Consider the following 26,328-nt stretch of genomic DNA (forward strand, 5'->3'; position numbering starts at 1 on the left):
TCGGGGGGGGCTCTTTACCTCAGTTACGATCCTTACAGGGCCTGTGTAAGGTGTCACCCCAGAACCCCAGGTCCTGTAAGTCAGAGACCTGAGCCAGACCTGTTTGAGACATTTGGGGCCAGTGGACGCTGCTTGGAGCTTGGGCCGTGGGGTGGCACTGCCCCCTAGTGATGTCTAGTGGTAGTTCCAATTCCTCCCTTGCTGCCAGCCCCCAGTGACCAGAGCCACACGTAAGGTTGTTGAGTTCATAAAATCTCTTCCGAGCCAGCGGGCTGCAGCCAGAGCTGCCAACAAGTCCAGAGGCATTGCCTTGGGTTCCAGTGCCCCCAACGATTTTGTTTAGTCACAGCTTCCAGAGCCTCCCACCATGCTGCCAGGAGCTGCCAGAGCCCCAGGCACACACACCGCCCCCACCCTCCTAAGCCCCAGGGCCTGACCCTGACATCTGGGGCAAAGTGCTGGAGACGCAAATGTAATGATGCGCAGAAGCCTGAATGGAGAGTCACATCTCCGTCTCAGCCAACAGACTGTCCCCTAGTCCTGACGTCATTAGCACCATCTGAGAGCTGGGATCTGTGGAAGGGCAGAGAGGTGTTCAGACCACCATGCATTCCTCTGCTGGGGACCACAAATAGAAGTAGCCTAAGTTTCTCACACCCACTCTCCCTGGTCCCAAGCCTCTTTCAGACCTGGCTCTGATCAACCCTTGCGGCTCTTACCACTGGGGCACATCCAGGAGCTACTGCCCCTCTGGTGGGCAGCAGGCTCCCGCCCTCTCTCTCGTTCCTGGGTGTCGCCAGCCCCTCCTGCCACCTCCTCCTCCTCCTCCCCCTCAGAGAGGAGGTCACAGATCTGCTGCTGCAGCTCCGGGCTAATGCTGTTCTCAGCCAACACCAGACTCCGCAAAGCTGTGGGGTAATTTTCCACCATGTCCAGCAGGGTCTGCAGTGGGGAAGAGTACGGAAAAAGATGAACACGGTTAAGGCAGCTCCTGACTCCAACCTGCCACCCCTTCAGTATGTCCACAGACACACTGGCTAACCTCAACCCCTGGCCCATCCCCAAACATGAAGGCTTCTCACCTGAGCTGACTGGTTGGTGAGCCCTGTACCCTCCAAGTCTAGGACCTCTAAGGTGCGGCTGGAGGCCACAGCTACAGCCAGCATCCCTGCCACATGGTCACCTGGGGAGATAGTACACGTGCACACACTCACCAGCAGTCATTCACAGGCCTGCTAACCCTTTCTCCCCACAGCCTCCCCACTGCCCTGACAACCTTAGAATCCACCTCCAGGCCAGGAAACGCTGGCAGTTGGTAGGTGGCCAGGAGGGGAGCATTGTGACTGATGAGTGAATGGATGAAGCAAGCCAGGCCCAGGGGCGGTGATGGATGCTCTGATCTACCTGTTAGTCATCTGGTCCTCAACACAGGTGGCTCCTCTACTTCCACCCAGAACCCCCCTTCTTCTTTCCTCCGCCAGTGTGCTGGTTACCATGGCAACTGATGGTCCCAGGTTCTTGGACAGGGGTGAGGGGTGGTGAGAATCAAAGGGGGCTTTCTTGAGCCTCACCCAGGGGGTTGTAGTCCAGATTGAGGACGCGGACCTGGGAGCTGTGGGCCACGGCAATGGCGAGGCGGCTCCAGCCCTTAGGGGTGATGCCAGGGTTGGCGCTCAGCGTCAGCTCCTTCAAGCCTGGGCAGCATCACAGCGAGAAGCCAGGATGGAGAGGGTCAGGCCTTTCTCAAGCCCATCCCCCACCTGAGGATCTCTGGGGTATCCCTAGTGACTGAGAGCTACCCCACCTCCTCCACAGAGCTCCAGGGACATTAGCGGCCCATGCCTTTCCTGCCCGCTGCAGCCTGGATACCTGAGTCTCCATCCTGCTCAGCTCCCAATCCTTCTCCCTCCTAAGAGGATTCGAAAAACATTCTCACCCACACAGTCAGAGCCCTCATCTCTGGGCCATGCCCCCTGCCCTCTGCACTGAGCTTTTCATGAAGGCCACACTAGCCCATGCCCTCAGCGGGGCCCTGCTCACCAGACTTGGCCCCATCAGGGGGGAGGAGGCCACAGATGAGGTTGATGGCTTCATCACCTAGCATGCAGTCCCCCAGGTCCAGAGCCACGAGGGCAGGGTGGAGGGCCAGAGCTGGATTCAGCAAGGCCAGCCCCGCATCTGTCAGAGGGCTCCCATGCAGGCTGGGGGGGGTGAGACCAGAAAGCAGAGGTTACTGCAGTCATCAGCCCTTACTGTAAGGGAGAAGGGGCGCCCTCCCTTATGGTGAGCTGTAGAGCTGAGGGGGACATTCAGTCACAGCACTTGGGAGAGGCCTTGGGAAGGAAAAAAGAAAATTCTAGACTCTTAAGAATGCAGTTAGAAGGGGAAAATTCGGTTTCTTTTCTGGGGGCAGGGACTGGGATCCAGATCAGAACACAGAGAAAGGGTGTGTGGGTGGTGTTTTGGACAGAACGTAGGGGCAGGGATCTAGTCCTCAGGGGAGTATTCCTTCTTGGGTACTGAGCAGCTACCCCGGAGAAGTCAATGCGGGTGATTAGGTTGGGAGGTACACGGGCCCTGCCAGGAAGGGGTGGGTATCCTATATCATTTGGGGTGGAGCTGGTGTTCAAAGTCTGGAGGTGAGGCAGGAGCTTGGAGGGTGTTGTGGAGGTATGGGCAGAGGAATGAGGTGCGTGAATAAGGGGTGAGAAGGTAGGCTGGTGCAAAGACAGGTACGAGAAGGTGTGCGGAGGAACAGGAGATGGCAGGGGGAGTGCGAGGAGGGGTGCGGTGCCCGGGACCCCTTTTAGAGGGAGCGCACTCACAAGAGGGACTGGATGGAGCGGTTGGTCCGCAGCGCCTCCGCCAGCTGCTTGATGCGGCTGGGGCTGGACACGACGCCCAGGTTAAGGTTGAGCTGCGCCAGGGACGTGGCCCCGGCCAGGGCCCGGCAGATGCGGCCGAAGTCGCGGTCGCAGAGACGGCAGCCGCGCAGTGAGAGCAGGCGCACGGCGTTGTCGCGCAGGCCGCGGCAGATGTCCCGCACTTCGGCGCCTGACAGCGGCTCCCCCGATATCTGGATGGAGCTGGGCAGCATCGTACCCACGGCTGGGCCTCCGGGCCGGGGCCGGGGCCCGGGCCGCGGCCGAGATTGGCGGGGCCGCGGGCGGGGTCGGGGCCGGGGTCCGGGCTGGGGTCGCCGACGCAGCGGGGGCAGAGGGGGAGGCAGAGGCACAGGCGGCGGAGGCGGGGGCGGCGGCTGCGGAGAGGAGCGCCGGGGCCCGCGCGGAAGCCGGCGGGGATTGCGGAGGCGCCGAGGTCGCCGGCCGGGCTGACACCGCGCGGTGCTGGGGCCGGGGCGGACGGTGCCGTCCGTGTCTGGGCGGCGGGCCGGGGCGCGCGTTCTGGGGCCGGGCTGGCGCTGCTCCGCGCTGGTCTTCGTCCCTCGCGGTTACGGCGCCGGCTCAGGGGCCTCGGCTTAGGACGCGCGGGACCGGTCTCCGCTCGGAGGCCGCATCTGCTCCCTCCCTTCCTCCAGCCCCACTCCCCCTACCGCCCCGCAGGGAGAGCCCGAGGCGGGCAGACGGGCGGGCCGGCAGGCGGGCAGCGGGTGGCGGGCGGCAGCTCAGGCTTAGGCTGCTGCGCAGGAGCGGGCGGCGGGTTCCCATGGCAACGGTATCGTCACCACCGCTCGCCCCGCCTCCTGCCCGGCCTAGGCCACGCGGGCACACGAGGTTTGCGCACACCTGCTGTTCAGGAGCGGTGGGGGCGTCCTTCCCCCGGGTGTAGGGCCAGACAACAGGTGGCCAGGTGGAAGCCTGGGACGGGCAGGGGGTGGGGAGGGGAGAATAGAGGCACATCACGTGGAGACGGCATTTGAGACAGTTACACGGTTCTTTTGCTCATTTTCTCGTCGTTCCCCATTCCTAAGGGCCAGACCCCTCGGTGCCTTCGCCTGGATCCCAGGGACGCCCCCCACCCCCGTCCAGTTTGGAGGTCCCTAGGGCCCTTTAATTCGCGCCTCGCCCCGCCCCCGCGACAAGAGGCGCCGCGTGCGCGGGCATTCCAGGCGCGAGGAATTCCTCGCGTGCCCCTCGCCAAGTTGGCTGCTCGCAGCGGCGGCGCCGGGAGCACCGGCCCGGTGGAACCCCAAAGGGTCCTTGAAGCAGGTGAGCCGCAGGTAGATGCAAGGCGCTGGTGCCGTTCCTTTCCCAGGTGATTAGGGCACTGCTGATGCTCTGACGTCCTCAGTATCCGTGGGACTGGAGTAGCCAAAATGAAGGGGGCGGGGGTACCAGGAGAGCGGCCTGGAGTGGCTGTGGGGCCGTGAAAAGTGGGCCGGAGCTTTCAGTAAGGGCACACTGCACAATACAGGCAGTGTCCTTAGAACGTTGTCCACTGGTAATAGTGTAGGGGCCTCACATCACATAGGATCACATAGCGTGAATGAAGGGCACATCTTAGTCCCTTTATTAGAAGGGAAAAACGCTAACCCAGATTTACTAGGGTAATGAATTTTTTTAAAATGAGTAATATAAACAGTGAAGGGAGGTCAAAGATTCTGTTCCCTCCATTAACCACCTGACTTAAGTGGAACAGATTAAATGGGTAGTGGGAGCGGATGGTGCTGTGCTTGGGGTGATTATTGCTTTTAAGAGTAAACAGCACTCTTGAGAGGAAGGACTGAGAGAACTCCTGAAGAAAGCTTTGTTCCTCTGGCCCCAGTATAACCAGGGCAAAGCCAACTTTGGCTTCAAATGTGCACCTCCACAGAAAAATTATCCCTACACAATGGCCAGGTGCACAAGGGCCTTGTAATGACACGGTGTTGAGTCTGGAAGTTTTTGTCCAGTTGTCAGTGCTCCATAGGCATCCCAAGAGTGAGGCTGAGCCCAGACTTAAGCCAGGTGCACTGTTCCATCAGACTTATGGTTCTTGAGTTTGAGGCCTCCCTAATGCTGCATGGATCTTGTGCTCCCTGCCCTGGGGGGCAGGTTCCATATTCAGTCTTGCAATGCAGTCTGGGTTGTCCCACTTTCATTCTGCTTGGATAGGGGTATAATGAAGTGAGCATGTGACATTACCAACACTGACAGAACAGGAAAGTGTACAGGAAGTAGGGTGGCAGGGAGGACCACTGGAATGGGTAGCTGCAGTTCCAGACTTCAATCAATATTTTAATTACCAAGTCTATATTTAGCAAGACAATGTGGAAGAGATAAAGAGGAAGGAAGGGGTAGGTGGTGAGAGGACCTCGGAGGAGCTGACCCACTTCCTGCACTGGCTGCAGAGCCCTGCAGTCCTGGCCAGGACTTCCTGGCCTTGTGCCCTTCAGAAGCTCGACAGGCATCAAGGAGGTGCTTAAGTGGCTACAGCTCTGTGGCAGCTGCAGACCCCTCAAAGAGACACATGTCATCAGTACTGTCCTTTAATCTTCCTCCACTTTGCAGCTGGGGGAAAGGGGGGCCGGCCAAGGATCTCAGGTGGGGTCAGTGTGACTGCAGGGTCACCGCGACAGCCTTGGCTGTGGCGTTGAGCACAGTGGTGGGAAGCCTAGCAGCAGGGAGCACAGCAGGGATGTCTCTCGGGACCCTCTGCATGGGTGGGATGTTGGGGCCCTCCAGTGTGTCCAGGATCCCTGAAAGAAGGAGGATGGAAAGTGAGTGAGGGTTGGTAGAGCCCTGCCCTAGGCAGCTGTCCTCCCTCTCCCCTGCACCCCTCCTGTCACTTACCCTCTACCACCTTGTGGTAGGCAAAATGCAGATAGAGCAGGAAAAGCATGTGCAGGGTAGCCAGGGTGCCACAGAGGAGCAGCCGCTGTGTGGGGCCCACAGTCCGTGACACCAACACTGCCACCTAGGGCAACAGGAATACAGCTCAGAGGACCTGATCCAAGTGAGTAGTGTAGAGAAGCCACTCTTACCCAGAGCAGAACCGTCTTTGGGCTCTTCCCTCCCATTCAGAGCCCCTTGTGGGATTGGGCCTGAGCTCTGGGCTGTTTTCCCTACTCCTTTGGAGGACAGCCCACCCCTGGAAACCTCCTGCCGAGCTTACCATGCGTAGGGTGGACAGCCCACCCACCAGCAGCCAGAAGAGGTAGAAGAGGGCATGGAGGTGGATGTTATAGGTGATGAACAGGACAATGCAGTGCCCAAAGAGGCCGTAGCCCTAGGAAAGAGGATGGCGGAGAGAAAGATCACTCAGGCTGGGCTGGCCTCTGGACCCTCATGGGGGCCCTGAGAAGTAAATGGTCCATTGGCCAGCTCACCCCATTCCAGGCCCTGGGGCCCTAGGACAGATGCAGACCAAAGCCTGGTTACTCTTTTAAGATCACCCTTGCCCACCACTATGCTGGACTCCTTACCAGCAGCGCCAGCATCTGGAGCATGGTGATCTGGGCATTGCACAGGTAGGCGAGGAAGTAAATGAAGGACGAGACGCCCAGCCAGTAGCCGAAGCAGGTGCCAATGGCTGTGCCCATCAGGGTGCCCTCCCGCTGTGGGGTGAAGGCTCTAATTAGTCCTGGGAGGCCTCTTGTTTCAGCTCACCCAGGGCCTTCCTCAGGGGCTGCTTCTATCTTACTTCACCATCGTCTCCTTGGGCAGCTTTCAACTCATTTAGGCCACCCCCCAAAGTCCTCTGTCCTGCTTACGATAATGGTGTCAGACGTCTTCATCCCATGGAGGAGGATGGCCACCAGCGTGAAGACAAGCATGAGAGGTCCGTAAAGCTCACCTGCGATTTTCTGTCAATATACCAACTCATTCAGGCTGGAGGGTACAGTGGCTCTTCCGTTTATGCCTTCCCAGGCTTTGCGTGGCGGCCCCACCCTCTGCCCTAGTGCCTCCCCCGGCTCTTCCAGACATGCTACCCGCTATTCACCTGGGGGAAGTTGACCATCTTGATAGGGATCATGGACTCCAGGAGCCTGGGAGGGGAGAGGAGAGATGAGAGCAGAGGCAGCACTAGGCTGTGAGGTTCTGGAAAACCTGAATCTTAGTCATCTTGCTAACTGAGGAGAACATGCTGGATGGTAAAGGGAGAAGAGGGTGGTAAAGACAGACAAGGAATGACGAAATCACTTTCTTGCCCCTGAATGCTTCCAGGAAGAACAGCCTTCTGATGCTGTGTTGACTGATGCAGCAGCAACACGGAGAATTTAGAGAGCCCTGCTGGGCCTTGGGAGAGGACTTGGCCCCCGTTACCTATGTGACCTGATCCCCTTTAAACCTCAGCAGAGAATGCCCCAAATTCAAGGCTGTGATGGTAAAGCCCTGAGAAAGGTTTAGAGGGAAAGTTGTTACTTGAGGGAACCAGCGTGCCTCCTGCCTCTTCCTGCTTATCATTCCTCCAGGGACCACTGAGCATTTTCTTGAAAAATACATTTGAAGTGGTATGCAAATTCCAGGCAGAAGGAATAAAAGTACCAATAACTTCCCCACTTAAGTGACTAACTAGCTCCTAATAATACCTTGGATCTTGACTAAATTTTACTTCCTCTGAGAAAGCTGCCCTGTCCAATCCTCCAGCCAACCCTGGGTCAGGTGTCCCTCCTGCGTGTCCCTTCATGGCAAATGAGTGCTCGAGGGCTGCACTCCAGGGTAAGGCTCCCATCTATCTTCACCACTGAATCAGACACAACTACTGTAGTGCCTGACGCAGAGCAAAAGCTTAGTAAATACTTGCTGAGTGGTACGGGTATTTGATAAGCATTGGCTGAATTAAAGGATAAGCAAAGAACGAAACCAAGATTAAATCCAGCTCTCGAAAAGTCATTCAACAACTAGGTACCGATATTCTAGTTCAGAGACTGTTCTGGTGCTGGGAATAAAAATGTGAAACAGAGCCTGCTTTTGAAAAGGAGGTCTCTGGAGAGACAGACCCAGGAATAAGAAAGTACAGCACTGCTGAAGTATTATCTGTTAGAGGAAAGCACAGAGCTCTATTGGAGCACCAGGAAAGGACAAACTGGCAATGGGGAGCAAAGGAAGTGACATTTGAGCTAAGCTTTGAGGAAACATGAGTAGTTTGCTAGATGGAGAAGAGGAGGAAGGCAGTGTGTTATCGCCATGCCCTGTTCCGTGACTGGTAAGAGGTATAATGTGGCTGGGGTCACGAAGAGGGGAGTCTAAGGGTTAGGTGTCCGGTTGTAGTTTGGATGAAGGACTAGGTGTTAGGGGGGCAGCTTCTGTCAGGAGGAGGATCCTCACCTGCTTCGCACCTGGGCAGGCTCCACATCAAAGTAGGGTCTCAGGATGTCGATGTTGGCATACAAGCTGAAGGCCCTGGAGGCTTGTCTCTTCCCTGCCTGCCACATCTGAAGCAAGGAAGACGGGTGGGGTGGGAGGGTACTGTGAGACTCTTGGCTCTATTGCTTATTTTTTGTTGGATTTCTACATGGTTCTAACTGGACAACCTGGGATGAACTTCACCAACACCAACTCCAGAACCAGGGGCCTCCTAGGTATACTTTTCCACCTGTCAGGGAGCCAATCTTGCTTACCTGATCAGCCACCTGCCGGCTCAATTGTCCCTTAAAGCCCTTCATGCCCAGGAACTCCCCATCCTCTTCTTCAGCAGCAGCTGCATCAGCATCCACTTCTTCCTCACGCAGGCGCTGATGCAGCTCGCCCATGTCCTCGAAGCTGGAGCCTGAGGTATCATCCATGTTCTCCATGTCAATCACAGCTGAGCCCCCCCCCTGTGAAGACAACAGATCCTAAAGTGCAGTGCCTTTCTGCTCCATCCGTTAAGTCCTTCTCTGTTCACCACAGAGTTTGGGGCTCTGTTCTTACACTGCTGGGGATATGGCTTGGCATTACCATAGATCACGCCATTCTCTCCCCCTCATTTGCTCTCAGAACCCTTGGTTGTTTGGCTGTCTTTTCTAGCCTGGGAAACCTATTCCGTCTTCCATACACGTCTTTCTCCTACCTTCCCTACCAAAGCCCCCAAAGGGCTACAAAAGTGCCCATTTCCTTTGTCTTTCCCAACCCCAAAACAAGGCTGTGCGCGCACAGTGTGGTTTTGGCCAGTGAATCCCGCCCACTCCCAAGCCCACTCCTGCCCCGCGCGATGCCTGACCCCGACCGACCTTCTAACTTGTGTGGAAAGCAAGAGCAAGCGGGCCCAGAGACCTGAGGCCCCTGGCCCAGTCTGGACCTTTCAGGTCAGCACTAGCCCCACTGCCTTTCGTGTGCACGAAGACCCAAAGAAACGAAAGAGTGTTGCAAATGGAGCAGACTTCCAGGCTCCGAGGGAGAGTTCCCACGACAGTTCAGGACGGCTGCCGGCCTTGGGGGCTGCTGGCAGCCGGAGCCGTGGGGCCATTACCTGGATGTTTTCTTCGAACCCTCCCCATTCCGGGCCAGCCCCATTTCGGGCGCCGCCGGCCGGCGCCGCCGGAGTTGCCATGTCCCTCGAGGGCTCCCGTCGCTGAAGCCCGCGCTAGTCCCGCGCGCGGAAGAGAAGTGGGAGAGACGTGGGCCTGACGCAGGGACAGGTCCACGGACAAGAAAGAAAGGTGGGATCCGTCGGAACGCAAAAGAGAGAAACCCGGATGTTTGGCTCAAACTGACTTCCGGTAGCTGGAGACGTGGACGGAGGCGGGGCAGAGTCTCGCGATATCTAAGATTCCAGGAGGTGATGCGTTGCCACGGAGACGGAGGAGGGCCACTAGAACGCACGCACCAGTTAGGTGCCCTGGTCACGTGGAGGAGTTGAAGATGGCGGCGGCCCAGGCAGTGGAGGAAATGCGGAGCCGCGTGGTTTTAGGGGAGTTCGGGGTTCGCAATGTAAGCCTTGTGGCCTTGAGCTCGGGAGGAGAACTGGGAGCGGAACAGGGAGGAGTTGTTGAGAGTGGGGACAGGCTTGGCCTCGCTGCCCCTTCGCGGACAGGCTCGTCTCTCTTTGCTCTAGGTTCATACCACCGACTTTCCCGGTAACTATTCGGGCTACGATGATGCCTGGGACCAGGACCGCTTCGAAAAGGTGGGTGGAGCTGGAGGTGTCCGGAGAGAGTACGGGGATCGGACCTTGTGGTCTGAGTAGCCTGTGCCTCAGAAGCTGTCCTTGTGATGCTGTTCAGGCTAAATTAAAGGTCCAGGTTTTTGTTCTACCTGTCCAAAAGAATTTGGATAGGGAACGCTAGAAAGGTCATACACAGAGACTAAGGCGTAGAGAGAAACAAAGAAGCAATTTATTAAGGGGCAGAAGGAAAAATACGCACTCAGAGAAGAATGAGGGCGTCCTCGCGAGTGAGGGGCGCACCCGAGGAGTTTTGTGACCACCGCCCCCCCCCTTTTAATTTCATTTTAATTCCTTGAATGGATGCAGGTTTCTTTGATTAGGGGCGGAATATTCATTGTTGGGAGGATGGGGTGGGATTTTTTTTTTTTTAATATTTGCTTTTTAAGAAAAATTTTATTTTTTATTTTTGGCTGCGTTGGGCCTTCGTTGCTGTTCTCGGGCTTCTCATTGCAGTGGCTTCTCTTGTGGAGTACCGGCTCTAGGCACGCGGCTTCAGTAGTTGCGGCGCATGGGCTCAGTAGTTGTGGCTCACGGGCTCTGGAGTGCAGGCTCAGCAGTTGTGGAGCACAGGCTTAGTTGCTCCGCGGCATGTGGGATCTTCCTGGACCAGCCATCGAACCCGTGTCCTCTGCACTGGCAGAAGGATTCTTAACCCACCAGGGAAGTCCCTGGGGTGGGATCTTGATTGCATCTGGTTACATCAGCTTCTCTTGCTCATTGGTCTTTTAAAGCCACCGCACTTCTGAAAGCTGTTTTCCCTTAAATTTTTCCTTAGCGCCAGGTGTGGAAGGTTGTATAGCAGCCACCCGCAGCCTGTGCATTTTTATTGCTCATGCTCCGCCAAGCTCTAGCTCTGTGGGTTTTCTGGTTAGGGTTCTCTGTTTAGGTATAACGAAGTTTAATCAAGGTTTAATTTATGTTCTTGTTGCTGATGGCCATTCCTCCATGCTTCATAGTCTCATTAAGTGCAAAACAAGGAGAGGTGGCTTTGCGTGTTGCCTGAAGTCTGTGTATGAGGAGGCTGTCCTTGGGTCCAGCCCTGTCTTTCCTGCCTCAGTTCCACCCTGAAAGAGTTCCTTCCCAAAATCTTTTGGGGTTATTCAGGACCAAAAGTCTCATTCTTCTGTAACTTCTTCAAGCTGGCAGGGGCAGTCTTCCCTTGTCTGACCCTGGGAATGAAACTTTCCTCCTTTCTGGTCAAGGGGTCCCAAGATTTCCATAGAGGCCTCAGCAGTAGGCAGTGGCTGGAGTCCCTGTATGACCATCATGTTTATGTCAAATTGTTGCAACCTGGAGGAAACAAATTTAACAAGCAAGTAAAAAGGCAGGGGCCAGAAATCAGCAAAAGTATTAATGCAACCAGAGGTCCAAAGGGTACCTTTGGTCATATCCTTTTGACTGCAGTCCATGTGGAGTGGGCGCTGGGGTTATCCTTTCCAAAACTGTAACACCTGGCCAGGGGTGTTGATGTAGGTGTAACATGTTTTGTTGATAACTGCATATGTCCTTACTTGCTCAGCTAGGAGATAATCCAAGACCGGTCTATTATCCATCACCACATTAGCTAGGGAATTAAGAGATGTTGAGAGTCTAGAGAGTGAGTCTCCTCTGGTCCTGGCCAGGGTAGACAGAGTATCTGACAGGTTATAAAGTGTTGCCTCGTGGTAGGCAAAGCCCCCTCCCCCCCACCCTGCCCCGTGGAGCTGCCAAACCAATAGCAGCTCCGATTTTTGCCAGGATGAGTCCAGTTGCCCTCTTATTTCAGGAATGGGATTATAAATGGTTATACTGAGGTCCCTCTGATTACTTAGTTGGCCTAGCATGCATTGTCCCACTATCAAGGCATTATCTAGACAAGGAGAGGCCTTAGCCAATCCCAGGGAAGGGAAGGAGGAGTTGGGGTTGCCATCTAAAATATCTGGGGTATTTTGGTCTCTTTTCTTTGGTTCATTGAAACAAATCTGACATGATTCCTTCAATGAAGGGTTTTGGTATAGCATCATAAAAGCCTGCACATAGGAACCTCAGTCCATTTCTCTAGTTTCCTGCAAAATGAATCCAGTTGTGAAATAGTATCATAATTTGAAGAGCCATTTTGGGGCCAGGTTTCCCTGACCCTTACTTGTATTGAGGCCAAAATGTATTGCAGAAAAAGATGAGTTTCTTGTGTTTTAGCTCATCAACGTTGAATTCCTTCCAATTTTTCAGGATGCGTCCTAAGAGGGACTGCTTGGGTATTGAAGGGGCACCTCCTATGGTGTTTATACCTAAAGTGGACAGAAAAGAAAACAGCACAAAAATCAGGGCGTTCTGTGATTTTTGCTCTCGCCTTTGGTAACAGCAAGGGCATCGCCTTCTACCAGTTACCTACTTCCTAGGCCTTGGAGGCGTCCCCTCAGTGACCTTACTAGACCTTGGATGTCTCCAAGGAGAGAGGGTCTGGGACCCTGCCCATTCATCCCCGTTGGCCAGGTAGGGGGATTGCCTTTTCTTTTTCTGTCCTTCTTTTTGATATAGGGCATGACCAGTAATGTGTCTGCCTGTGGTGCCCAGATGTATCCACTTTTCTTATGCATCTAAGAATCCTTCATAGTGGTGGAATTGCCACCTAGCTCGGGAATCTAAGATTTTAAATAAAACTTCTATATTTAAAGACATTAATGGAAGAGGATTCCTCAGAGAGAGAGAGAGAGAGAGGGAGAGAAAGTCTGCCTTGGAAGCTTTGGATATTGCCAGAGTAAGCAGATCTTTCCTAAAAGTGAGACCCAAGGAATTAAACCATGAGTAATTTTTGAAAGATTTACAGTTGCATTAAATTCTTATTCCCCTAATGCAGACACCCTAAAGGAGGGAGAGAAAGGTTAGGATGAATAACGATTTTGTGGTGGCGGCGGCAGTGGTGAGCTAAAAACAAACAGTCCTTTTTAAACCCAGCATGGACAGAGCAGAGCCCTCTCCGGTAAAGGTGCTGAATCAAGACAACACTCAGAAAGGATTACCAGAGCAGCAAGAAGGAACATGAGCAGGGTAACAGGTATCCAAATTCACCAAAGCATATTAATTAGTTTATGGGTGGACTGGTGTAATGGGGCAGAAGGAAAATAGTGGCCATAGGTACTTAGCCTTGGATTTATGAAGTTTTTTTGTCCTTCTTGAATAAGAACTTTAGGTTTGGAAGGGGGCTCACTCGCCTGTCTGGACTCTTCTGGTCATCTGTGGTCCTCGATGTCCTGTGAAGACTTGGGAGGAGGGATAGGTTTAACTCTAGACAGGTTCCCCGCTTAGCTAATAGTTGGTCATCCATTCTTGGTGTCCCCAAAATACTTATTTGGTCCTGTTGGGTTTGATAACAGGCAGAATAGGAGTATTGTGTGTGACTGACAAAAGACTAGTAACCCGCACCTAGTAATAATTAGCTTGGCCTGGGGGGCCCTTCCTGGGATGTCTCTGTCTCAGGCTTGAAAATTTATGGGTGTTAGGTTTCACCCAAATGTTAGGTTTCAGCCAGAGCAATTTAAAAGTTGAGGCCTGTTCCTAGTCGCTGAAGTGTCTCCCAAGCTTTTATAACGTATTGTCCCGTTAAAGGATGGGCCATTCAGGGACTACCGAGAAGGCATGTGAGACCAAATATTGTTCAGATTGGCGATTGAGTGGCTTAATGAAATACCAGCTGTGGGGATTTTTATCAATACCAGGCAGCTTTTAACATTTGAGAGTACAGCATAATTGTTTAAAGACAGAGCAAGTGGCTCCTGTATTGATTAAAAAATTAGACCCTCTTACCTGCCTTGTTAAGGATCACCTGGGGCTCTTCTGTTGAGATGGTGAGTTTTTCCATGGGAGCCAAGGACCCCCGGCCCTGTCAGCTATCTGCAGCTACCATTTGGAGTTTCGAGACCCCTTTGTCCAAATTGGACATGGGACATTCTCACCTCTGATGGCCTGACTTTCCACAGTTTGGACATGGGGCAAGCAGTTTTGCCTTTTGCCCTCAGCAGGAACGGGCGCAGTGGCCTGGCTTACCACATTTGAAGCAGACCCCTTGTGGAGTCTCTGTTCTGGTGTCGTGTCTTCTCTTTGTCCCTGAGGTTGCAAGGCACTGCTGACAGCAAGAGCTGTCAGTTGAGCCTGTTTCTTAGTTTGTTCCCCTTTGTGCCAGTCTCTCAGGGCTTCCTCTGCCTGGTCACGGTTATTAAATACCCCATAGGCCATATCTAGCGGCTAAGGCATCAGAGCCTGAGGGCCCAACTGTAACTTTGGGAGCTTTCACCTAATATCAGGGACAGACTAGCTGATAAAAATGTTGTCCCAGTAGGGACTGGTTCTTGGGGTGGAGGGGTCTGTGTTAGTGCATTCTCTAAAAACTTTCACAAGTTTAATCCTAGATGAGGCTCATTTGGTCAGAGAAGGAATTCAACTGTCTGGACTTGTCCCAAATTAACTAATTAAGTACTGCTCTTAATGAGTTCACTGGTTTTACGTGCCTTTAGAGTTTAACTAGTCCTGAAATATAGCCCTCAATGGTCAGGGTCCCCAGGCAGCATGGGGTGCACAAAAGCCCAAAAGAGAGAATGTCCTTGGTGTCTCTGAATGCTCCCAAAGGGTATGTCCCTGGGAGTAAAGATTACCTGTGATCCTTCAGGGGAACCAAGCTCCTGCCAAAAGGAGGAGCATTGCCGGTCAGGACTGGCTACGGGTATCCCTGTTTTTCTCACTCCTGCTGACTGTAGCCTATGTGAGGGTAGCGACCCCATCATATGGCAGCCCTGCCAGCCCCTGTCCTGAGGCCCGTGTCCTCTCTTGGTGTCTGTGGTACCCAGGGTGAGCGACCTTCCTGAGGCTTCAAGGCTTCTCTGTAGATTCTATAGCCAATGATTAATTCTTATGTTCCTGGGGTGCATTCCCCTAAAACGGACATCCTTATAGTTCCAGGACCTATTTAGGTTCTAGTTTTCATTCTCTGAAAGGGTGGTAAGTATCTGAAAATGGGTACCAGCCACTAAGGGAGGCGGTATATGTAATTGTGTTAAAAAAAAAAAAATCTAAGAAAACCTCAGCTTTCTTCAACTTACAGTCTGTCCAAGTAAAGCTGTATTTTATATTTTTGCTAATTTGAACCTGACAACAGTTAATCAAATGGTGGATAAGATAAACCCAGAGGGCAAAGCTCCTGTGGTTCAGGTCCCTGACTGCCTGTGAATAGAGGCTGGCCTGACATGCCATGCAACAATGAGAAGTGCAAGACCTAGCAGCAAGCTTGGAAAGCGCCTGACAAATTCCTCTTCCCGCACTTCCAGGAGAGCAAGACACGAAAATATGAGTGAGATGGGCCGCAGAGGCGCGACAAAGAGCGACAGAGAAAAGTAATGATAGGAAGTCAGGCAGCACCACTCAAGTGCAAGGGAGGTGGGAGGCTAAGACTTACAAGAGACCAAGATGAAGGGTAATTAACTTCCAATAAATCTCCTGGCTTGCTTGCCAAAGACTGATGCCAGACAGGCTAAATTAAAGGTCCAGGTTCTTGTCCTACCTGTCCAAAAGAATTTGGACAGGGAACGCAAAAAAAGTCACACAGACTGAGGTGTAGAGAGAAACAAAGAAGCAATGAATTAAGGGGCAGAAGCAAACGCACTTGGAAAAGAACTCGGGCGTCCTCGCCAGTGAGGAGGGCATCTGAGGAGTTTTCTAACCTCCCCCTGCCTTTTATTTCAATTCCTTGAATGGATGCAGGTTTCTTTGATTAGGGGCAGAATATTCATTGGTGGGAGGATGGGATGGGATCTTAATTGCACCTGGTTACATCTGCTTCTCTTGCGAGTCTGTCTCCTGAAGCCACCGCACATGTGCTCTAAGAGCCATCTTCCCTTAGCAGTCAAGCACCAGGCTTGGAAGGTTGTATAGCAGTCAGCTGCAGCCTGTGCACTTTTATTGCTCATGCTCGGCTGAGCTCTGTGGGTTTTCTGGGCAGGGTTCCCTGTTCAGGTGTCACAAAGTTTAATCAAGGTTTAACGTATGTTCTTGTTGCTGATGCCATTCCTCCATGCTTCATAATCTCATTAAGTGCAACACAAGGAGAGGTGGCTTTGCCTTTTGCCTAATGTCTGCATGAGGAGGCTGTCCCTGGGTTGGGCCCTGTCTTTCCTGCCTCACTTAGGGTTTGCTCCGTATATTGAGCAACATGCTAGGTAGTCGGTGTACACGATTTCTGCCCTGTTCTGCAAACAAGATGTTCAGTCTTGTTGGAGAAGAGCACGCGTAGACAAATGAGTCCAGTGTAATGCGGTAAAGGCGGTTGAAAGCAAAAAAGGTGATGGGGTTGGGGCGGGTATATCCTGCACAGGCACTTAATCCAGAATGAGAAGGGGGGGCAGAAGTATGGAAGATTATCTGAAGGAGATGACATCTCAGTTCAGCCTTGAACGATGAGCAGAAGCTGAGAACAGCGAAGGGTGAGGAGTGTCCAAGCAGTTCATTGTTGCTAGAATATGAAGTGGGTCAGCATGAGTGTTAGGCAAGATTGAAGTGCATTTTAGGCACTGTAGGTGATAGGGAGCTTTTGAAGAGCTCTTAAGCAGATATTATCATATCTGCAAGCTTATTGGTTGGGAGAGAATGAATTTGAGGATTGTCATGTGGTGTGTGCAGATTTGTGACAGAATTGCATAGGGGAGCTGAGGCTGAAGGCAGAAACTAAGATTGTTATCAGGGCAACAGAGCACGGGAGACAGAAGGTAAATTTGGTGGTTGCTTGGATATGGGCTGTTGAGGGGGGAGTGTAAAATTAGCTTGTTGGGGAACTACTTTGATGGGTGGTGGTGTCATTTACTGATGAGAAATGGGTCTGGGCAAAGGGAGTGTTGATGCATTCAGTTTCCTGTGGATGGAGAAGTCTAGCAGGCTAGCAGGAGATATATATGAGATCAGAAGTGAGATACAGTTTGGGGAGTTGTCTGTACAGATAGTTGCTAAAACCATGGATGGGGTTGAGGTCACCCTGGAGAGACACAAAAACTTGGGAAATGGTAACATGTATATAGTAGGTGGAAGATTGTGAATTTAGTAGAAGGATTGATCAGACAAGAAGGAAGAGAACAGAAGATTGGTGCTCAGAAATCAAGGCAGTAGAGTTTGGAAACGGGATTCTCTCAACAATGCCAGGTGCAAGGGAGGTGTCTAGTAAGATAAGGATTGAATAGTATCAACTGGACTGAGCAATACGTGAGCCTATTCTTAGTAAAATTGCCTCTGTGGATGGCCTGGCTGGAAGCCATATTGCAGAGGATTTTAAATGAATTGAAGATAAAAATGAAGACTTTTCCAGAAACTAATAAATGATTGGGGGAGAGAGGGACATCTGGGCAAAGGGAGGTTCTTGAGGGGAATATCTGGGGGGAGGTATTGACTGTATAGAGAGCAGGCTTCATTTAGTGTTTTTCCTGTTCCTTTAGAATTTCCGCGTGGATGTGGTACACATGGATGAAAACTCATTGGAGTTTGACATGGTGGGAATCGACGCAGCCATTGCCAATGCTTTTCGACGCATTCTATTAGCTGAGGTATAGGTGGGCACGACGGCAAAGGTGGAGTTGTGTGGGGAAACCTCATTTGTAGAATAGTCTCAAGTGGTATTTTTCCTGCAGTTTTGCTGAGCATTCCTCCTGCTCATTCTTTGTAAACTTTTCATCAAGCGTTCTAGGAAGAAGTTTCCATCTCCCTATGTCAGGAGGCAGGGAGTAGGTGGGGAGTCTACAGGGTCTTTGTAGATGAGTGGCTTTTTTTTCTTGGGCAGGTGCCAACCATGGCTGTGGAGAAGGTTCTGGTGTACAACAACACTTCCATTGTCCAGGATGAGATCCTTGCTCACCGCTTGGGGCTCATCCCCATTCATGCTGATCCCCGCCTTTTTGAATATCGGAATCAAGGTGAGGGTTTGAAAAAATGAAATTTTGGGGAAAGGTGGGCAGCTTTCCTCTGAAGTTGATTCTGGAATCAGACTGCCTGTGTTCGAACCCTTGATTGGCTACTCTATGACCTTGGGCCCGTTACCAGTCTTTTGGTACATCAGTGCTGTTGTCTGTGAGAACACTTGCCCTTGCCTTACCAGGGTTGCCAAGAGGATGAGAGAAACATGCAAGGCATGCAGCGTAGTGCCTGGCACCGACATCCACTAGCTCTTTAACAGCGCCCACCTCCTCCCTTTGTGCAGGAGATGAAGAAGGCACAGAGATAGATACCCTGCAGTTTCGGCTGCAGGTCAGGTGCACTCGGAACCCCCACGCTGCTAAAGATTCCTCTGACCCCAATGAGCTCTATGTCAACCACAAAGGTAGGTACCGGTGGGGTGAGGAAGAGGGCCCCCTGTTGGTGGGTGCTAGTTTTAGGGACTTGGGTCTGATGTGCTTCCTCCTGCAGTGTACACCAGGCACATGACATGGGTCCCCCTAGGGAACCAGGCTGACCTTTTCCCGGAGGGCACCATCCGACCGGTACATGACGATATCCTCATCGCTCAGCTACGGCCTGGCCAGGAGATTGACCTGCTCATGCACTGCGTCAAGGGCATCGGTAAGACCCTTTGATTACCCTGGCGTGAGGTATGACTAAGGGACTTGGCTGAGATGTCCCTGACAGGCAGAAAGCCAATGGGCCTTTGATGTCAGTAGCTTAGGGAATGTGAGGAAGGGTCTCCTCTCAGGCTCCGATTTCCCTCTTCCCTCCAGGCAAAGATCATGCCAAGTTTTCACCTGTGGCAACAGCCAGTTACCGGCTCCTGCCAGACATCACCCTGCTTGAGCCTGTGGAAGGGGATGCGGCTGAGGAGCTGAGCCGGTGCTTCTCACCTGGTGTTATTGAGGTGCAAGAAATCCAAGGTATGGGATTCGGGATGCCAGGCCCTAAAGTGTATTTTCTTTGAAGGTAGCAGAGAAATAAAAGCTCTAGGCTCATGTGTTTATAATATGGTTTGTTTTCATTAGGTAAAAAGGTGGCCAGAGTTGCCAATCCCCGGCTAGATACCTTCAGCAGGGAGGTCTTCCGGAATGAGAAGCTAAAGAAGGTTGTACGGCTTGCTCGTGTTCGGAACCATTACATCTGTGAGTTTCAAGTTGGAGGGTGGGGCAGGGGTGGAGTTCTTTGGTGCTGCAGCTTCCTTGCAGGGTTCAGATGTGGAATCTAGCAATACGTATAAGGAGCTTTTGTAAGCCCTGCCTGGGCTAAAGTGTCCCTTTGGTCCCCAGTCTCTGTTGAGTCAACAGGGGTGTTGCCACCAGACGTGCTGGTGAGTGAAGCCATCAAGGTACTGATGGGGAAGTGCCGGCGGTTCTTGGATGAACTGGATGCGGTTCAGATGGATTGAGGCTGCGCTGGACTTGGCATGGCTGGGATTGGATGCTCCTGAGGCAAGCTGAAGATTTTAGGTTCTGACCTGCCCCCACAGGACTGCTGTAGAGAGCCCAGAGAATAGGGGTCCTGAGTTTCCTGGGGACAATTCCAGCTTTATTTTTCAGTCAATACACTTCGTTAAATGTGCCACAAAATGTGACTTTTATGCCTTTGCAAGGTCTTAATGTAAATAAATTCACATCCAGACAAAAATCCTTTTGTTGGAGACCACTTTTTCAGTTTTCGTCCAAAAATATGGGGCACCTCAGCAGAGATCTGGCGTTATTTAGCAGTTAGGAGCATTGGGCTCAGACATCACTGCAAGTCAGGGCCAAGTCCCTCTGAAGCCCCTTGAGAAATGCTGAGTGTGATGGTTTCCGGGGGCACAGCCAGACCACAGAAAAATACTGTGTGCTGCTTAACCTATTTCCTGGATACCAGAAGAAGTTCCTGAGAGAAAAAAGGGTGGTCCATGGCAGTCAAGTCACATTACTATCAAGAGCCACACAAGGAAGAATAACAGTTCCCTTTGGACAGCCCCTCTGGGTTAGGTCCAGTAGCCACCAATGACGACACTGAGAGAATGGAAGGGCTGCCTGGTCTACGTGTCAGGAAGAGAAAGCTGCTTCTGGCTGGCATGCTGTTTCAGAGGGTTTGACAGAGCAGGTCTGTCAGTCACAGTTCTTCCTGTCCAGCCCCCTTAGCAAGCAAGATGCTCATGAGAAACAGTGACCCTGGAGTATGTCACTAGTTTGAAAAAGGGAGATGGGGCCCTTTCTATATGAAATTGAGATTTTTACTGACATGCAGATGTGCTTTAGAGTTAATGTTGCTACAAAAAGGTTCTATAAACAATAGAAAACTTCTAGCATGAAGTCACAGGATGTTAAAAATATTACAACACAATAAATACAACTATACCCTCCACAGCCCCACGGCAGAGAAGAGTAGGCAGCTAACAAATTTGGAGGGAAACATGCTGAGATGGCCTTCACAGTGGACAAGAAGCCCAAAGCACCACCCAGGAAGAGGGGATGGACCAAGTCTGTGCCATAGAAAGCGCAACGTGGGACTCCCAAGTCCGTTTCCCCAGCTTCGCCTCTTACTGACCTTACCCTACCTGGGGGGCCACACCAGCTAAAAGCTGCAGCTTCAGTCCATGCTGCTCCACCGGTCCTCACCAAAACCCTGGTCAGTGGATTGGATCAATGCCAGGCCTCTGTGGGGAACACATGGACACACACTCTAAATGTGTGTCCTTCTGTATAGATTAACTAGTCGTTCATCCATGTCCCCTGTGCTTATAGGGCCATCCAGTGATGTCTAGAACAGACTGGAGACTCACAGGTTGTGATGGGAAGGCGTATTTTTTCTTTTGGAAATGGCCCATGAGGGAAGTGACCAGGGACCTGAAAGACCACGAGATTTTTGAAGGCACCTGGACTGAGCTAGTCCTAGGAGAGACGAGTGGCTTTGCTAGCTGCTTGTCACAGATGTAGCCTAGTTGGTCTGGATTATCCTTAAATGCCAATGGCATCGTGACACTAGATAGGGTACTGTGGCTCTTGTGCCTGAGTGGACCCTGGGGACTGGGGAAACCACACTGAGGGGTCATTCATGGAGGGACAAAATGTGTGAGCTCTAAGGGATGTTACAGAGCGCTACAGACCCTGGCCCAGCCCTGGTCCCTGAAGGTACTAACATTTGATACTGTGCCCAGAGCTTAGCAGTGGCCTGTACCATGGATCCCATCAGGTGACCAGATTCTTGCTCAAAACAAAGCAGGAACTGGCCAAATTCAGTTCAGCACTCAGCACCTGACCCAGATATGCCCCTGGGGGATGAGGAAGGTCCCTGTCAGCCCAGCAGCAAGGGGGCTCAGTGGGACTTTCAATGATCCAGGAGAAACTCTGGCACAAGTAATTCAGGGCTGAACCCTCGTCGCAAGCCTGGCTAGTCGCAGCATTGGGTATAGCGCCCCTAGTTACCACTCTGCACAGGTGTATGGCTGCCTGGGGGCGGGAGGGCTTGGGGAGAAGGGCCGCTCTGCTCTAGCTTTTCTCTCTTGGAAAAGGCAAAACTCCAAGTAGGATGGGAGATACCTGGGAAATCTAGACAGAATGGTGTAAGCCCTAACTCCCTTTCTTGAGGCTTTAGCATGGCTTCCGGCCCTGTACAGGGCCCACTCTCTCCAGCTCCAGACCTGGATCTCTCTCCAGGCTGATGACGGTGTAAAGTGAGGTGGCAGTGGAGAGGGGCCTAGAGAATAGCTACAAAGGGGAAGAACAGATGACAATAAAGGTCGAGGAAGAATGCCCAGAAGCTTGATTCAGGGTTCAAAGATGGTGGCCAGGCTGCCCTCCTCATTGTCCAGCACCTCTGTTTCCAGCATTGGCTTTGTTTTTTTGAAAAGTGAGGGAAGATTCTTTATGTGAACTTCTTTTCGGAACTGCTCGCCCAAGGGTTTCTGTGGAAGACAAATGAGAAAGAACTAATGCTGGGTCTCGTGGTGGGTTGTTTTAAAGATCATCTCACCATAATGGTCGTGACTACAGCTGGTTTCTGGTTTGCCTGTACACATGGTCCAAGAAGACTGCAAAGGTGGTTGGGAGCACTAAGGAAAGGGTGTGAAGGGTGTGACCTACCCCAATGCACCCAGCAATGAGGCGTTTGAATTGGTCCTTCCGGCGCTTGTCAGCCACTTTCTGCAGAGAGGGGTTCAAGAGCTTGCAGTCAAACTGGTCCAGTGAGTCCTTCTGAATTTCAGGGATCTGCTCCATCACAGCTCTTATCTCCAGGTACCTGGGACGCTGAGAAGTAGGGGTAAACCCACTCAATGGCACTGTTTTGGGCCCCGTCACCCTCCCTATCCCCTGCCACACCCACTTCTCAGGGGGCAGCACTAGCAACTTGGCAGCTGCCTACGTTTAGGATTAAGGCTCAAGTGCCCGGGAGCAGGCAGGCTGTGAGGGATGAAGCCGCAGCCATCCTGCCCCCAGGCTTTCTCCACTCACCAGCGCCTCATATATCTGGAAGGCCAGGTGGACCAGGGAAGCCATGCAGCCATCGTGCTGCCCATGCGTCTGTAAGCCCTTCAGCACACTGGTGAACAGCCACGTAACAGCATCTGCGAGCAGTGTCCCTGACAGCACCTGGGGAGACAGCTGTGCTCAGGGCCAAAGCGGGACTCTGAAGGCCTCAGCACCCTAGTTCTTCCAACTGATTCAGTCAATCCTCATGACCCAAATGTTTCATGAGGGGAGAGGAGAAAGGGTGAGTAACCATACTTGTTTGAGGAGAGGCCAGCAGAGCTGTGTGGTCGTCCTCTGGCAGGACAGAGTATCCTTCCAGGCCAGGGAATTGAAGGCTGTAATTAATAGCGCTGTACAAACATCCTAACGGAAAAGGATGGAGAATTACAATGGGAAAATAAGTACAATGTTCTCTGAATTCTTATGCATCAGGAGCTAGAGTTTTAATATGTAAGCAGGAAAATGATAAAAGCAGCTACTGAAGAGATGGGAGTTTATTTCCTCTATGTCTATCAGGCCATCCAAAAAAGAAAAAACAACCAATACAGAAAATAAAACCTATGTGCAGGAAGGAGATGCTCAGGCCTGGGGGAGGCTGAACACCAGGGACTGGTGGCAATGTGCCTGGGTGTTTTTCTGAGCCTTTGCCCATGCCAGCATGGGAACACAGTGGCCTTGTGCCTTTCCCACTGTTTTCTTTAACTCATATAAAGGAGTATTACCAAAAAACCCTCCTGATGGCATCAGAAAATGAGAAAAGTGGAAGCGGGCTCCCTGGCTGGGCAAGGAAAAAATCTCGCCTGCCCCTCCACCCACCTCATGCTTCATTAGACATTTTCCCAGGTCTGTAAGCTCTGCCATGGCCGAGGGGGTTACCTCTGTGGCCATCATCTCTTCATCTGTAAGTAGAGACCAAAATGTTAAGCTCCATCCTTTCAGAACAGAGACCGTCCTTTCTGACAGAAGCCCACAGAGTAAAGGAGAGGTGAGTATCCTAGGCTGACTGGTGGTCAAAGGTACTAGGACAGCCCCCCAGCCTCATAAGAGGGTGTAGAAGCCTCTGCCCGTGGCAGATCTAGAGATGCATCTAGCCATACATTTGCAAAACAGGGAATTTTTCTGGACAGTTACCTAAAAAGCTGCAAATGCTGAGGATCTTTTGTCGTTAAACAAATATTTGAGGACCCACTATAGCAGTTACTGGGGATATAAGAGGAATACAACAAAGTCCCTTCCCTGTTAGTAGTTAAATTCTAGTGAGGGAGAGAAGTAATTAATAACACAAATAAAACATGTCAGGTAGTGATCAGTGCTGGAAGCCAGAGCAGAGGAAGAATCTAGAGGCTGGCGTTATTTTTGATAAGCTGGTCATGGAGACCTCTCAGAAGTGACATCTGAGCAGAGACCTGAATAAAAAGCAGGGGGATGGGCCAGGTATATAGTTGGGAGAACAATCATTCTAGGTAGACGAATCACCAAGCGCAGAGGCTCTGAGGAGGGACTGTGCTGGGGAATACAGCAAGGGGGCCAGCATGGACGAAAGCTAGATGTACAAAGTCTCCTCCACACCAGACTGCTAGGGACACAGTTTCTATGGGAACTGACCTGGTTACAGAAGTAACAATATTTAGGAGCTTAATGGCTGACCTCCAAGGGCCGCAACAGGCTCACTTACCATCTCCATCTGCAGCGGGAGCAGTACCGTGGTCAGCACCTTTCTTTGAAACACAGCACACAGCTAAGGCAAGAAAGCAGGGTTACTAGGCATATTACCACCAGACAACAGCCGTCCCAGGCCAGTGGATCCCAAACTGTCTCTGGGCAGGTGAGGAGTGGGGGAAGGTGGGATACCATCCAGGCACAAAGTCAGCTTCACCAACAGAAATAGAGGCATTTGACCAGACTGTGTTCTGGTCCCTCTTCAAGTTCAATCAACTGGAGGGAAATTACAGAATTATCTGAGAGTAAATGACCAGGAGAGGATGCCTCATATGTATACTTGGTCTACTTTGGATCTCAAACAAATGAACTGACCAAAAAATAAAAACGAAAATATAACCACCTTCATGTCTAAGAATTAAAAAATTTCCCTATTTTGACAAAGCTAGAAGTTATTCCTACAATTAATCCAACTTCCTCCTGCTATTTTAGACCATTTCCTCATAATCTGCCCTTAGTATGAACTACAATGCAGTTCACAATTCATAAAGTGTCCTTAAATTGACTTAAGAATTATATAGTTTCTATTTAATTATTTCTTATCAGTCAGTGTTGCTGCAAACATGTTAGGTGAGTGACCAGCTTTTTTTCCAGAAAAAGGCTTGTCTTCTACCCCTGGTTCCCATGCCACTTACTGATCAGGTCCATGACTTCTCGGGTTAACATCCTCACCAGTTGTTCCTCCAGCATCTCTTGAGACTCTGGGTTTTCATCTGTTGTCTCATCTTCTCCACTGCAGAAAACCAGGAGCCAAGTTCCATGGGAATGCAAAAGAAGCAGTGACCCTAGCTAGACCCTCTGTGCCCACTTCCTTCTCCTGACTTCCTCTGGTCTACATTCCACTCAAAAGTTAGGAATGGGGAGCAGTGATCCACTGAGGGGCATTATTACTTGTGACTATATCCAGTTGGCTTGAGGGGAATGGATCAAAATCCTAAGAATGTCTCAGCATTCACCTCAGGCAGCTGAACGTACCCCCTATGAAGGCTTGAGCTGAGTCTGCCTAATGGTCACAGAAAAGCGATCTACCATCTAGGCTGAGGATGACTATAACCCACTATTATTCTAGCCCTGGGATGGCAGAGTCCTTCTTCCTCCATGTCTACCTTCTCCCACCCCAAAGCTGGCTGCCAGCTCATCCATCACGGAGAAGAGAAAGTCCCTTACCACAGCAGGCTCCTCTGGTTGATGACTTGCCATTTTTGGGAAAGCCTCTGAGAAAACAAAAAAAGAAGTAAGTGCTACACTAGGGAGAAGGTTGGAAAAGATAATATCTAAGGGCCACTTCATGGTTAGAATTAGCTGAAGATGAGTCCAGGTAACAATGACAGAGCCTTGGGAGACCCCACAAGGTTAAAAAACCAGATACGGTTTCTGTAACCTCTCCCACACCCACGACAAGGGCAGCATATCAAACACTTCTTTGCTTGGAAAGGATCAATGACATTTCAGAACTCCTGAGTCTCTCTGGACACACCTATTCTCTGCCCAGCTGGTCCCCCTGCTTAATTCCAGAGTCAGGGAAACAGACCCAGGAAAAGCACTCCCCTGATCACCTCTCCTCAGTTAACAGGAGGATAGGAGTAGAATCTGAGTCTGCAGGTGCTTTGCAGGCAATGGAACCAGTTTAGTTCTTCGGGGGAGCTGCTCCATCCAGGGCAGCAAGGGTGGAGCGGCTGTGCAGCCATCCTGGCAGGGCTAGGAGACAACGCTTTCAGGAGCTCTTGACTTGTGAGACTCATGAGAGGCCACCCACTCTAAGAGGCCTCTTCGCCACCCTTTCCTGGCCAATCTCTTACCATGTGAAGGTACGTGAAAAGAGGTCCAAGGATGGGAGACACCAGGGCTTCGTAGTGCTCCGGGGGACAGAAGAGCACCAGAGGCTTCACAAAGACCCATGCCGCGGTAGGTTAAGAAGCTTTAGCACACGAGCGCATGCCCGTCGTTCTAAAGCACCACTCCCCTGCCAGGCTGGAATTGTAATAAACTCTCCTTACAATATAACTTTCAGGGAAGAACGATACTCCCCCAAACAAACAAAAACAGAGTCTGAATGAGAATGCAGTATGAGTGTGCTTCTTCAAAGAGAAGCACCTGACAAAGTACAGAAAAGGGATAAAAGCTTCATTTTTCATCTTTCCAAGAAATGGGATGGTAAGAATTTCCC

At 51.6% G+C, this 26,328-nt stretch overlaps 4 protein-coding genes across 10 annotated transcripts in view; 1 reads left to right on the forward strand and 3 right to left on the reverse strand.

Annotated features, from left to right (window-relative positions):
- Positions 1-35: 35 nt before the first annotated feature.
- LRRC73 (leucine rich repeat containing 73) lies at positions 36-3,613 on the reverse strand. Of its 2 annotated transcripts, XM_007193780.2 has the most exons (6): positions 2,826-3,613; positions 2,041-2,201; positions 1,572-1,694; positions 1,083-1,183; positions 720-942; positions 43-573 (listed from the first exon to the last, which is right to left on the reverse strand). In XM_007193780.2, the coding sequence occupies exons 1-6, from the start codon at positions 3,095-3,097 to the stop codon at positions 503-505; spliced, it is 951 nt and encodes a 316-aa protein (XP_007193842.1). In that variant the 5' UTR covers positions 3,098-3,613; the 3' UTR covers positions 43-502. The 2 variants fall into 2 exon arrangements, with proteins under 2 accessions (XP_057411294.1, XP_007193842.1); XM_057555311.1 differs by lacking the exon at positions 1,572-1,694 and having other exon boundaries at positions 36-573.
- Positions 3,614-5,156: 1,543 nt separating this feature from the next.
- Positions 5,157-9,562, reverse strand: YIPF3 (Yip1 domain family member 3). 2 transcript variants are annotated; one of them, XM_007193781.3, is made up of 9 exons: positions 9,334-9,562; positions 8,504-8,701; positions 8,211-8,317; positions 6,883-6,928; positions 6,653-6,745; positions 6,365-6,496; positions 6,055-6,168; positions 5,733-5,856; positions 5,157-5,638 (listed from the first exon to the last, which is right to left on the reverse strand). In XM_007193781.3, exons 1-9 carry the CDS (start codon positions 9,412-9,414, stop codon positions 5,490-5,492), a joined length of 1,044 nt encoding a protein of 347 aa, XP_007193843.1. In that variant the 5' UTR covers positions 9,415-9,562; the 3' UTR covers positions 5,157-5,489. The 2 variants fall into 2 exon arrangements, with proteins under 2 accessions (XP_007193843.1, XP_057410594.1); XM_057554611.1 differs by lacking the exon at positions 6,365-6,496.
- Positions 9,563-9,644: 82 nt separating this feature from the next.
- On the forward strand, positions 9,645-19,623 carry POLR1C (RNA polymerase I and III subunit C). Of its 3 annotated transcripts, none has more exons than XM_007193789.2 (9): positions 9,645-9,794; positions 9,919-9,990; positions 17,478-17,585; positions 17,819-17,951; positions 18,236-18,355; positions 18,442-18,594; positions 18,750-18,899; positions 19,005-19,121; positions 19,266-19,623. In XM_007193789.2, exons 1-9 carry the CDS (start codon positions 9,726-9,728, stop codon positions 19,382-19,384), a joined length of 1,041 nt encoding a protein of 346 aa, XP_007193851.1. In that variant the 5' UTR covers positions 9,645-9,725; the 3' UTR covers positions 19,385-19,623. The 3 variants fall into 3 exon arrangements, with proteins under 3 accessions (XP_007193851.1, XP_007193852.1, XP_007193853.1); XM_007193790.2 differs by having other exon boundaries at positions 18,475-18,594; XM_007193791.2 differs by lacking the exon at positions 18,750-18,899.
- Positions 19,624-19,656: 33 nt separating this feature from the next.
- The window catches only part of XPO5 (exportin 5), a 47,860-nt gene continuing 41,188 nt past the window's right edge, over positions 19,657-26,328 (reverse strand). For all 3 annotated transcript variants that reach the window (XM_057554608.1, XM_057554607.1, XM_007193788.3), the window contains 9 exons: positions 25,961-26,058; positions 25,329-25,375; positions 24,797-24,894; positions 24,118-24,180; positions 23,259-23,341; positions 22,698-22,805; positions 22,425-22,562; positions 22,056-22,220; positions 19,657-21,877 (listed from right to left, as the gene is read on the reverse strand). In XM_057554608.1, the coding sequence (XP_057410591.1) occupies positions 21,740-21,877; positions 22,056-22,220; positions 22,425-22,562; positions 22,698-22,805; positions 23,259-23,341; positions 24,118-24,180; positions 24,797-24,894; positions 25,329-25,375; positions 25,961-26,058 (938 nt within the window). In that variant the 3' untranslated portion in view covers positions 19,657-21,739. The remainder of the gene's footprint in view (positions 21,878-22,055; positions 22,221-22,424; positions 22,563-22,697; positions 22,806-23,258; positions 23,342-24,117; positions 24,181-24,796; positions 24,895-25,328; positions 25,376-25,960; positions 26,059-26,328) is intronic.

Source organism: Balaenoptera acutorostrata, chromosome 10 (genome assembly GCF_949987535.1).
Source record: "Balaenoptera acutorostrata chromosome 10, mBalAcu1.1, whole genome shotgun sequence".
NCBI lineage: Eukaryota > Metazoa > Chordata > Mammalia > Artiodactyla > Balaenopteridae > Balaenoptera > Balaenoptera acutorostrata.